General features: G+C 31.7%; 1 protein-coding gene across 2 annotated transcripts in view; it reads left to right on the top strand.

Annotated features, from left to right (window-relative positions):
* The window catches only part of LOC127737603 (Na(+)/H(+) exchanger beta-like), a 127211-nt gene extending 115471 nt beyond the window's left edge, over window positions 1-11740 (top strand). For both annotated transcript variants that reach the window (XM_052248443.1, XM_052248442.1), the window contains 8 exons: window positions 317-442; window positions 1667-1756; window positions 2489-2554; window positions 3751-3857; window positions 5877-5975; window positions 6774-7012; window positions 8870-9003; window positions 9751-11740. In XM_052248443.1, coding sequence (XP_052104403.1) covers window positions 317-442; window positions 1667-1756; window positions 2489-2554; window positions 3751-3857; window positions 5877-5975; window positions 6774-7012; window positions 8870-9003; window positions 9751-10797 — 1908 coding nt within the window. In that variant the 3' untranslated portion in view covers window positions 10798-11740. The remainder of the gene's footprint in view (window positions 1-316; window positions 443-1666; window positions 1757-2488; window positions 2555-3750; window positions 3858-5876; window positions 5976-6773; window positions 7013-8869; window positions 9004-9750) is intronic.
* The last annotated feature ends 1789 nt before the right edge of the window (window positions 11741-13529 follow it).

Genomic DNA, 13529 nt, shown 5'->3' with positions numbered 1-13529 from the left:
AGCTTCTGCCTAAGTTTGGTAGAAATCCAGGATAGTTTAAGAAAGTTATTAAAATTTCAAAAACTTTAACCACAGAGTGAATATTTGTGGACGACGCCAATGGAATGTAGGATCGCTATGTCTTGCTTTTTCGACTAAAGTCGAAGGCTTGACAAAAATGAAGTAGTTTAAAATGACAGATAAATTATAGATAAAAAGAGGAATGGATGAGACAGAAACCAAGAACAAAAAATCATAAGACATTTAGATGTGATTAACAATAGACAAGTGTTTATGCTTAATGTCATGATCTTAGTAATTGGGTGTATTATTTCAGGCCTATGGTGGACTTAGGGGTGCTGTAGCTTTCTCTTTAATGGATCTATTGAAGGCAAAGAATTTACCCAAAGAAATGTTTACTACAACGTTAATGGTTCTTATTTTCTTCACAGTGTTTGTACAGGTATGCTATTAATGTACCTTGGACAATGCATAACTAAATCTATATAACATTAACTCTTATAAATGAAAAATATGATCGTGAATTGATTTTTAACCAAATACAAGTTCTTCTGTATCAGATTTCTAAATAAGTTAAAAAAAATTTCACTGTTTGTACTGATAATTTGTTTAGACCTCAGTCACAATGCCATCAATCGATCTACTATTTTGATAATCTGAAAATTTTCTTGGTTTATCACAATTATAATTAGTAAAAGTCAGTTTGAAAAGAAAATGAAAAAATGCAAAGAAATACAGGCTCATATCATATAAATTCTCAAAATTAGATCAGACTTTAATTGCACGATAAGAAAAAAAACAATGTTGATATTTGAATTTTATTTTCATCCACAAGAACAAAATTTGTTGTTTAAAAAACAAGTAATGTTAACTAAAATACATCATCAATGATAGCATGATCTAAATAACCAACTACATTGAGATCAGCGCAATATGACTTAGACCCCATTCACACTTGGACATTTAGATTGATTTAAACTAGATCTGTTCACTTTAGATCGAATTGAGCCCCATGTGAACGCTTTGAATCGATCATTAATTGGTTTAAACTAAAACACCAAAAGAGGTAGTTTAGTTTGAATCGATCTAAAGTTAACAGATCTAACTTTATATGTGAACACAGAGATTAATCTAAACTAGTACGATTGAATGGAAATAATTTTTGCACATATATGGCGGAAAAATTACATGTGCATATTACAAAATGGATGAACAACATAAAAGTGCTAAAAATATACGAACAGCATTCTCAACATTTGAACTTGTAATTCAAGTCAAGCAATCCATTATTTTTTTTGCAAGTGTGTGTAACAAGACATTATAATTTGATTAAATATTTCTATTTATACATGTTATACACAGTGTTTACAATTCCCCCGGTAATTAGGTCAGATCGATTGCATTTTTTCTTGTAGTGTGAAAGCAGTGGTTCGAATTAGACCGATAGTGATCGTTAGGATTAAAGATTATGTGAAGGCTAACTGGTTTTGTTTAGATCGATTCAAAAAATGCTAGTGTGAATGGGGTCTAAAACCTCCTTTTTAAAAGAATCGTTTTTCTAAATGAGAAAATATCAAACTCAAATTAAAGCATCAGCATTGAAAAATTAGATAAGTAGTTAAAGTAAGGAAATCATAACTTGTAAATTCATATCTTTTCAATTTAGGGTATAACAATAAAGCCTTTGGTGAAACTACTAAGAGTCAAACTTCAGAGTACAGATAAAATTACCATTGGTGAAGAAATTAATTCTCATGTAAGTAGAATTTGATATAGAAAAAGGTTCTATGGATATTTGTCATCAGACAGTGATCCAACGACACACAAAATACAAAAGAAAATGATTAGTATTTAGAAAGTAGAAAGAAACCATAAAAATATAAGTAATGAAAATATTTCAATGAAAGCTTTATAGAAATAAGAAGATGTGGTATGATTGCCAATGAAACAACTCTCCACTAGAGACCCAAATGATGTAGAAATTATCAACTAAAGGTCACCATACAGCCTAAAAAAAAAAAAACTAACAGCCTTATTATGGTACAAAACAATGAACAAAAAATATATATGATATGCAGCAACAAAGGACAACCACTGAATTACAGGCTTCCGACTTGGGACAGGCACATTTGGATGTGTGGTAGTTAAACATGTTGCAGACACCTAACCCTCCCCCTAAACTTAGACAATTGTGTGTTCTCTAATCATTAGAGAAAATATAAATGTTCTGTCAGCACAGTGCTTTGTTTCAAAAAAAAATTCTAACTCTTAAATTTTGTTATCAAGTATAAAAAAATTGAAATAGTATAGTTTTCTCAGTAATTTAATGGATATTAGAATTACTGTTGAGGATACTAAGTAAGAAGATGAGAGAGGATTATTTGAGGAGGCAAGTTAGGTCACAGTATGTTTTGTATTGTCATGTTATGAAAAGATTTGTATATTTATCTAATATGGAAAAATATGATTTCTATTTTATGAAATATAGGTAACAGATCATGTGATGGCTGGTATAGAAGAAGTGTTAGGACGAAGAGGAGAACATCATTTTAGGGTAGGTAGTATATCTTTGTACAATAACCAGACATAACTGTACTAAGGCTATCAAGTACCAGGGGTATAATAGTTTTACCTATTCTTCCATGAGTCAGATTGAAATCAGATTTGGATATATGGTCAAATATAATGGTAGGAAGACGGATATTAATTTTGAGGTCAATATGTTACAGGTCAAGACCAAAGATAGAACAATAGACCCAAATCAGTGCAGATGATCAAATCAAAATGGCACTGCAATATGGTCAACTACACATGATGGCAAACAATCCTACAAAGTATGAGAGCTTTCTGTAAAACGCACTCATTGTTGCATTTCTTTTTTTTTTTATATTGTCACAGTCTGATAATTCTCAAACAATTGCCAAATCAAATTGTTCTAAAAAAAAGGAATATATGTATTGCAATGCATGTACAAGGGTCCAGAAATTTTCATACTCAAATTCATACCAAATATCAACACAAACCTTTATCAATGGTTTTGGTGCATGAAAGGCATGAAATTTATGCAGGAAAAGTGTATCTGGATGATATCTTAGGAATCTTTCTTGGCATTGGAACAAAACTTTGATGAATTGTCAAATATATTGCAAAGAAGATTTCTAGGAATATTGAGGTAAAAACCTCATCAAACATGGCAGTAGTAACTAAAATCTGAATTGTAAGATGATAACATGAACCTTACAACAGTTAAGAACATATTCAGATTTTAATTTCTGGCATCATATTTGGTACCCATTGAACATGTAATGCTTTGTTTGTATCAGTATTGTTTATTTGTTTATGCATGTGCCTTGCACAAAGATGTAGAAGAAAGTTCTTTGCTGACATATAAAAATTATGATACGTAATATGATTGCCAATGAGACAACAATCCACCAGAGTATAAAAAAATGAAGTGGTAGTAAGTGGGTAGTAAGTTGTATGACATGTCTGTTTTTCAATGTTTTGTATCAATTCAGTTTGAATGTAATCATACATATTGAAAGAATTCAATCAGAGAATACCTGTTAGTACTTTTTAAAAAAAAACATCAAATCTTTAAGGTCACAAAATAGGGACATACTTTTTGTCATGGTAGCTCAATGGAAAAATGTTATACAATTATATTGGTATTCTTGAATGATTTTAAATATGACTGCTATTATTTGTGAGCATAACAGTCAATATCTTCCATCATTGATTTTATTGTAGGAAATTTTGGAATTTTACAATAGTAAATACCTAAAGAATTGGTTACAGAGAAACCCAACATCAACAGATGAGCATATTATGTCATTATATGAAAAAATAGCTCTGCAGTAAGTAGATATTATAAAATGATATTGAGTACTGTATGATAATACCACCATTGATTTTCCCCTATTAGTCTTTGTTAAATTGGCATTTTTCAAAAAATTGTGCAGAATTTATCTTTGTTTCGAATAAAGAAATACTTGGCATGAGTAAAGTTTTATTGTTCAGTACTACATTGAAAATTTCACATAACATTTCATTGCATATAAGATAATAACCATCCCCCGGGTGTAAACCAATCAAATTTTCACCCCTGGTACTCAAATCACACAACAATTAACCAGGTTGATAGCTGTGTTATTTGAGTACCTGGGTAATTGTTTAGAGGTTCAGGTTGATAGCTGTGTTATTTGAGTACCTGGGTAATTGTTTAGAGGTTCAGGTTGATAGCAATGTTATTTGAGTACCTGGGTAATTGTTTAGAGGTTCAGGTTGATAGCAATGTTATTTGAGTACCTGGGTAATTGTTTAGAGGTTCAGGTTAATAGTAGTGTTATTTGAGTACCTGGGAAATTGTTTAAAGGTTAAGGTTGATAGTAGTGTTATTTGAGTACCTGGGTAATTGTTTAGAGGTTCAGGTTAATAGTAGTGTTATTTGAGTACCTGGGTAATTGTTTAGAGGTTCAGGTTGATAGCTGTGTTATTTGAGTACCTGGGTGATTGTTAAGGGGTTCAGGTTGATAGTAGTGTTATTTGAGTACCTGGGTAATTGTTAAGAGGTTCAGGTTGATAGCTGTGTTATTTGAGTACCTGGTAATTGTTTAGAGGTTCAGGTCGATAGCTGTGTTATTTGAGTACCTGGGTATTTGTTTAGAGGTTCAGGATGATAGCTGTGTTATTGGAGTACCTGGGTAATTGTTTAGAGGTTCAGGTTGATAGCTGTGTTATTTGAGTACCTGGGTAATTGTTTAGTGGTTCAGGTTGATAGCTGTGTTATTTGAGTACCTGGGTAATTGTTTAGAGGTTCAGGTTGATAGTAGTGTTATTTGAGGACCTGGGTAATTGTTTAGAGGTTCAGGTTGATAGTAGTGTTATTTGAGTACCTGGGTAATTGTTTAAAGGTTCAGGTTGATAGCTGTGTTATTTGAGTACCTGGGTAATTGTTTAGAGGTTCAGGTTGATAGCTGTGTTATTTGAGTACCTGGGTGATTCTTTAAGGGGTTCAGGTTGATAGTAGTGTTATTTGAGTACCTGGGTAATTGTTTAGAGGTTCAGGTTGATAGCTGTGTTATTTGAGTACCTGGGTAATTGTTTAGAGGTTCAGGTTGATAGCTGTGTTATTTGAGTACCTGGGTAATTGTTTAGAGGTTCAGGTTGATAGCTGTGTTATTTGAGTACCTGGGTAATTGTTTAGAGGTTCAGGTTGATAACTGTGTTATATGAGTACCTGGGTAATTGTTTAGAGGTTCAGGTTGATAGCTGGGTTATTTGAGTACCTGGGTAATTGTTTAGAGGTTCAGGTTGATAGCTGTGTTATTTGAGTACCTGGGTAATTGTTTAGAGGTTCAGGTTGATAGCTGGGTTATTTGAGTACCTGGGTAATTGTTTAGAGGTTCAGGTTGATAGTAGTCTTATTTGATTACCAAGTTAATACTGTAAATTCATAAATTATTGCGAGGTTTTTATTAATGCGAATAGTGCAACTGGGTTAGTATCGCAATAACTAGAACTCGCATTCTGATATCTGATATATGCATCTGTATGCAGAATTTCCTGAAATCGCAATAATTAATCTCGCATTATTGTCCATTCTTCATAAATCGCAATAATAAATGCACGCAATAATTTCTGAATTTACAGTAGCTGAATGTGTCAACAATTCCCCAGAAAATTAAAATAAATTGAAGTTTTAAGATTGTTTATTCAATTTATGTCATAGAAATATTCTTTTAGTGTTATAGAAATTTTCTTCCATAGTTTTCCCCCATAATATTTATGTATCTGTATTTCATATTTAAAAGTTTGTTTAAAGTTTATATCTTATGTTTATGTCAGTATGGCTTTATCACAACATTTGTTTTCAGACAACACTTTGAGAGTTTAGCAGGAAGTAGAATGGTACAGGAAAAGTATGTAAGTGAAGACAATTTGCCTCTTATTCCAGAGGAAATTACAAATCAAATGTAAGTATACATAGATAAAGAACAGGGTGAGATAATGATCATTTTGGCCTATTTTTTTTACTGAATCTTGAACTTTAAATTTATTAGCAAGGAATAGTTTTCCATTCATGAGGTCACAATAAATATAGTAACTTCTTGAAATAGGTCCTTCTACATGTTTTATAAAAAAAGTCCATAGATTTTGGTCATTTTTCAGATGGTTTTTGTGCACCACAAATATAGAACACATGCAAGTACCAACTAAATATTTACCACAATGTTTGTTTATATGAACAACACCTTTCATGTAAATAATTTTTGTTGAACTTCCATGTGCTCAATAATTCCAATTCAAAAATATGTGTCAAAAAATGCAAATTTTGTCATTTATTGGAGAAAAATTAAATCTTGTGATCTTATAACAATAAAAATATTGAATAAATATAATATTTCAAAGATCTTTCAGTTTTAATATTGCATGTATACTTAATCACTTTTTAGCCTAAATTACCTGATTTTGTAATAGTTCATTTTGTATGCCGCAAAGGGCCCTTAGCGCACCTTTTGACTATTTTTTGCCATTGTTACTTGCATTAGTATCAACCTGAAAATACACTTATTATATGTTTTGCAAACTTTTCTATGTTTTAGAAGAAAAAAAGATTAAGAGATCAAGCTTATGGACAAATTACTTGAAACAGGAATACCCAACAATTAAATATATCACATTAAAAAAATCCATATTGTAATCAGTATAATTACAGAAACTCATAGTTCTTTTTTGAAATATTATTAAATTCAAATGATGGATAATTTCAGAATTGAAGAAGAAGAGGAGGATGAGGTAGGAGAAGATGACGAAGGAAGTGAAGAAGACTTAGTGCTGCCACCTATCACAATTAGATCACCATCAATTGCACATCCAGTGCCTCCTTTACCCATGCCACCACCAGAATTCTCATCACAGTCACCAATGCCATCGCCTAGTGTATTACCCATAATGCAGCCAGAAATGTTTGATGACTGGATTGACAGGAAGTTAGCAGAACAAAGAGATGGTAATGTTTATAGTAAAGCTGATATGTTTATGAATCAAATGTTACATGACCAAGTTAATTTGGATATCAAATGGCATTTCTCTGTTAAATGAATGTCTAGTTTAATCCATCTCATTTTACTAAATCTTCAAAAATAAATAATTAAAATTAAGATTTTTGAATAAGTTTGTTATTTTGCAGTGACTTTTGTACTTGCATCATAAGAATTGGACAATTGATTTACATTATAAGAATTGGCCAGTTGATTTACATTATAAGAATTGGCCAGTTGATTTACATTATAAGAATTGGCCAGTTGATTTACATTAAAAGAATTGGCCAGTTGATTTACATTATAAGAATTAGCCATTTGATTTACATTAAAAGAATTGGACAGTTGATTTCAAAATGTTTGCTCAAGTAATTACAAAAGTTGATGACATCTCAGTGGAGGACATTTTTGTTACGTAGGAAAACTTCAGGAGTGGTTTCTACACTTTATCATAGGATTACTAATATTATGATAGAAAAAAGTATTATGATGTTAATGATAAATAAAGGCAACAGTAGTATACTGCTGTTCGAAACTCATAAATCGATAGAGATAAAAACAAATCCGGGTTACAAACTAAAACTGAGGGAAACGCATCAAATATAAGAGGAGAACAACGACACAACAAAAACACAACATTAAAATGTAACACACACAGAAACGAACTATAATATAACAATGACCATTTTCCTGACTTGGTACAGGACATTTTAAGAAAAAAATGGTGGGTTGAACCTGGTTTTGTGGCATGCCAAACCTCCCGCTTTTATGGCAACGTCAAACACAACACCAAAACGACAACATCACGTGACAGGACCACAATACAAATAAATGGGAGAACATATAGGACAAAGAAACACACGAATAATAGCTAGCAGAAGGTACTAGGCTTAAAATTCAATACGCCAGACGTGCGTCTCGTCCACACAAGACTAACCAGTGACGCTCAGATACAAAAAGTTTGAAAGGCAAAACAAGTACAAAGCTGAAGAGCACCGAGGACCAAAACTTCCAAAAAGTTGCGCCTAACACGGCCAGGATTTTCTGCCTGGGACAAGAACATCCTTATTATTTAGAATTTTGCAAACAGTAAATATTATAAAATTACTATATAATAGATATACATGATAAAACCAAAGTGGGGTCTAACTACAGAATAAAAACGGATACATTACATAAAACAACTTAATCCAACATATAAAAATACACAGCCGAGTTAGCTAAAGCCTCAACGCACAAAGTGACGTCACATTTGAAATTCTAAAAAAAACACACACAAAGTGACGTCACATATGAATTTGTAAAAATATTTCCCAAAAATAAGATAGGATTAGGATTGATTCAAGATAGATTTGTAATACTGCCAATACATTTATTAATAACAATGAAAATTACAATACTTATTAATATCAAATTGTGGTAGTAATTAGATAATTAATTGTATTATCTAGCTATGTCGGTGTTTCTTCTGAATCAAACTGTAAACCAAATATATCGTATAAATTTCGTTGAACCAAACTAAAATCTAATAAATGAAGGGGGTGATTAATTATCTATACCATAACACACGAATATAACAGAAAATACGTTAAGACATTTGACAAAATCCGACGAGAACAACAAATATAACATCAAAATTAAATACATGAATTTGGGATAGAAAGGTACCATGACACGTCTTATAGCAATGCGGTTTCACACTCAGCAAAACAGTCACAATCAGGAATAAGTCACGTTCGGTAATTAAAAGATCAGACGACGTAATGACAAACCACAATCTAACACGTGGTAAAAATAATTGATATACAAATGTCCCTGAATTACAGAAGATAGAAAGAATTTAGAGAAGGTAGGACGAAGAAAGTCATTATTTCCACAGTTCAAAAAGAAAGAACATCAAAAAGATATGGAACCTACTGCCAAAGATGTCCGTAAATTAATGGCTCCTTCCAGGAGAGATGTAAGTATGATTCTGTTTACAAATTATGCCTTTAAGATTATGTTGTTGGTAACAAACTTTAATTGTTACTTGAAAAAAGTAGACAAAATTAAGATTTGAAATACTAAGATTATCTGTTATAATTTTGTGACAAACTATTAAAACACATCTAAAGCATGAAGTAAATAAATTTTTAAATTCATCAAAGAAGAAAGAAAAAAGTTTAAAAAAGAATAACATTTACTTACAAAACACATAAGAGAAGAAGGTGAATTACATCAAGACAATAAAACACAACAAAAGAGAAAGGGAACAACATAAAAAAAACTTAAAAACATAACAAATAAGAAATTAAATAGTTCAAAGAAAACTTATAAAATACATAAGAGTAGAAGGTGTATTACAACAAGATCATAAAACACAACAAAGTAGAAAGGGAAGAAGGAATGAAAATACAACAAAATAGCCAATAAAAAACAACAGATTAAGAGTAATATAACAAGAAAAGAAAACGGGTTAGAAAACAGACAATTCAACCAACCAATGAGAATAATGATGGAAAAATAGAGGCAAATGAAAAAAAAAAATTCTAAAACAAATGAAAGTATATCCACTAGTTAAATCCTAGCCTTAGGACATGCATAACAATGTCCTTCATATACACTATCTTTTATCAAATGAGATTTATAAATTGCATTTGAATATCCGAACAACTAAATACTGTTAATAAATGTGTCCATTCTGTTTCAATTTTAATTTCTCTTTTAGCTGGTGCATAAAAAGTTAGATAAGAATTTGAAGAATGACAGTAGTGCAGACTTGTTGAAATATCTGCAAGAAAAACAACTCAGGACACGGCGAATGTCTCGTGCAGTCTTAGGTGGAGGAACCTCAACACCTATGGGATCACAAACAAATGTTTCTTTCCAACCAAGAAGGGTTAGTATTGTAGCTGCAAATGCAGCAGCTCAAAATTACAAACGTAGACTAAGTTTGGCTGTCCCTGATCGTCCAAAATTTCAACGAGATCGTAGTCCTTCAGATTTCACTGGTGTCAAGCCAGATCATAATTTATTTAGAGGCTATGGTGATGCATCTAAAGACCCAGATACATCGTCACCAAGAAGGAAAAGAAAGGGTTTCAAAAAAGCTGCTACACTTAATTTTGAGCCAGAAGTTACACCTCTTATCAACCAGAATGCTGGGAAATCTCCGTCCAGAATATCAGGAGCATCAGGGAGAAGTATCAATGCTATACAGGAACATGAAGGAGAAGATAGTGAAGAATTAGATACATCCAAAAGTTCAGCCTCTTCTGATTCAGTGGCAAAGAAAAGACGATTTAGATTGAGAAAGTCAAAAACATTATGTGAAGAAGATAAGGAGGATTCTTCCCATGTAAAACGATCACAAACGGACCCTACTTCAGAAACAAAAAGTCCAACTAAAGTCAAATTTGATGTTAAATCAGAAGTTTTTTCTAAAAAACGAAAGAAAAAACCTATGCACAAATCTAAATCTCTTGATCAGTCCCGTAGCTCAGGAGAGTTCTCGGATATTTCAGGAGCTGAATCTCATAGTTCAATAAAGTCTGATTCTGATTCAAGATCTGCTGAATTAAGATCTGTAAAGTCTAAACCCGAGGATAGGAAATTAGATTTGGCAGATAGTAATGGCCTGAATGTGGACGAGGAACATGCTGGAAGAAAGGCCTCATATACACAAGCAATGTCAAATAAAATTCCAGAAGATGAATCAGTTGAATTAAAAGACTTGAAAGATGATAAAAAACTTACAAAGCAAAAAAGCCTTTGATGTTGTTGAAAATTTAGGAATCTCATTTTGTGCACAAAAAATACTTTCTGATTCTGTGTTATTTTTAATCCTTTTTATTATTGTTTTATGTTTTGAATTTCATATCTGAGGAAATAAGATTGGAATATTTTATCATGCCGGTGATATTTTAAATGATTCCAAGTAGTTTGTATTAGAAATTTTATTATTAACAATTATGATTAGCACAGAATGTTAGCATTATTTATATTTAAAAGAATCTTAGAAACAATTATTAAATCCATCATAATAACTACATGTGATCAAATATTGTTTATTCTTTCTTTATATCAGATTTTTCCTGACACAAACACAATTTCTAATATGTATAAAGTGCAATAATTTGTACTTAAAAAGTTAGTGTGAGTTGTTGAAGATAGTGGATTTCTGTAAATGATGGAAAAAAGAGTTTTTGAGGTGTGAATATGGTTTTTATGATTCACATATCAGTTTATGACAAATGTTTTGTTAAATGTGGTCTTGTTTTAATGCATTTAATAGCAATTTTTATTACACTTTTTTTAGTTTATTCATTTTCTTCAATTGCACAGGTACTAACTTTCACTGTACATGTCTATTTCATTCAGGTTCAATTATAGTTTAGTGTATGTTGACCTATTTTAAGTTTTTTATTACTTTGGAACAATGTGAACTCAATTAACAAATTATTGAAAGTGAGTATTCGTAATGAATATCAGAGAGTTGGCCAGGTTAAATAATTAAAAAAGAACACTTTTTTTTAAAACGGACATTGTAGGAAAATATAAAATGTATTTGTACTCAATATGAAACAGGAGAAAGCTCAGTGAGTCTTTTCTCTCTGTTTCTAAAGCTCGTACAAATAAATTTTATATTTTTTCCTTCAGTGTAAAAATATTGTATATATGTCTGTTTAAATAAGTTAAAGAAAACTGAGTTTGTATCAGTATTACTGTGGATTCATTATTATTCGTTGGATACCAATTTTCGTGGTTTTCGTGGATACAGGTGAACCACGAATTCAAATGTTCAAAGAATAACATATTTTCAATAGACTTTGTATACAGAGATTGGCCCAACCACGAAATCAAATATCCACGAATATGAAAGTTTTCAGCAATCAACGAAAATTGATACCCACGAAAATAAATGAATCCACAGTATGCCATATTTATCCCACTTGCAAGATTGGCATAAAATGCCAGGTGTCAACAACCAGCTATTTTTTCATAGATGCTCATATTTATCCTACAATTTGATGAAAAATAGTTGGTATAATCTTAGACTAGTTTAATTTCAGTTAAATGCATTTATACCTAAATCTTCTTTAGAGGGAGAACTGAACTTACTTTCAGGCATGTAGAAATTGTGCTGAAATTTAAATAACATCAATTTTTAGCTCACCTGGCTCAAAGGGCCAAGTGAGCTTTTCTCATCACTTGGCGTCCGTCGTTGTCGTCGTCATCGTCCGTCGTCGTTAGCTTTTTACAAAAATCTTCTCCTCTGAAACCACTGGGCCAAATTTAACCAAACTTGGCCACAATCATCATTAGGGTATCTAGTTTAAAAAATGTGTCCGATGACCCGGCCAACCAACCAAGATGGCCGCCATGGCTAAAAAAAGAACATAGGGGTAAAATGTAGATTTTGGCTTATATCTCTGAAACCAAAGCATTTAGAGTAAATCTGACATAGGGTAAAACTGATTATCAGGTCAAGATCTATCTGCCCTGAAATTTTCAGACAAATCTGACAACCTGTTGTTGGGTTGCTGCCCCTGAATTGGTAATTTTAAGGAAATTTTGCAGTTTTTGGTTATTATCTTGAATATTATTATAGATAGAGATAAACTGTAAACAGCAATAATGTTCAGCAAAGTAAGATCTACAAATAAGTTGTCATGACCAAAATTGTCAGTCGACACCTTTAGGAGTTATTGCCCTTAATAGTCAATTTTTAACAATTTTTTGTAAATTTTTGTAATCTTTTACAAAAATCTTCTTTTCTGAAACTACTGAGACAAATTTTACCATACTTGGCCATAATCATTATAAGGGTATCTAGTTTAAAAAATTTGTCCGATGACCCCGCCTTCTAACCATCATGGCCGACTTGGTTAAAAATAGAACATAGGGGTAAAATGCAGTTTTTGGTTTATATCTCTGAAACTAAAGCATTTAGAGCAAATCTGACAGGTGGCAAAAATGTTCATCAGATTTAGATTTATCTGCCCTGGAAATTTTCAGACGAATCCGACAAACCGTTGTTGGGTTGCTGCCCCTGAGTTAGTAATTTTACAAAAATTTTGAAGGTTTTTGTTATTATCTTAGATATCATTATAATATCTAATATCTAATACTATTAATTATGATTTTAACTTGTTTTACATGATTTCCAAAGCATCAGTAAATACAGGTGAGCGACACAGGCTCTTGAGAGCCTCTAGTTTGTATATGGTGTCATTAAAAAAAAATATAAAGCACATGTATGAGAAATAAAGATTATCCGTGGCTTGCTTTTGAGATGCAAGCAGTTAAAACATTAGAAGGCAGGCAAATGATATCTCTGGACTTTTCATATGAAAGGTACCCCTAGATATAACATAAACTGTATTGAAATGTCAAATATTTCAAAATGGTTGACCATATCTGTGTATTTGAGATATTATCTAAAAGAAAACCAGAAGGGATTTATTTATAAAGGGAAATTTGAAAATACGAGAATCAAACATCTTT

Source organism: Mytilus californianus, unplaced genomic scaffold, assembly GCF_021869535.1.
Source record: "Mytilus californianus isolate M0D057914Y unplaced genomic scaffold, xbMytCali1.0.p SCAF_4, whole genome shotgun sequence".
In the NCBI taxonomy this organism is placed as follows: domain Eukaryota; kingdom Metazoa; phylum Mollusca; class Bivalvia; order Mytilida; family Mytilidae; genus Mytilus; species Mytilus californianus.
Note: the sequence above shows the minus strand (reverse complement) of the source record. Positions and strands in the feature narration are given on the sequence as shown.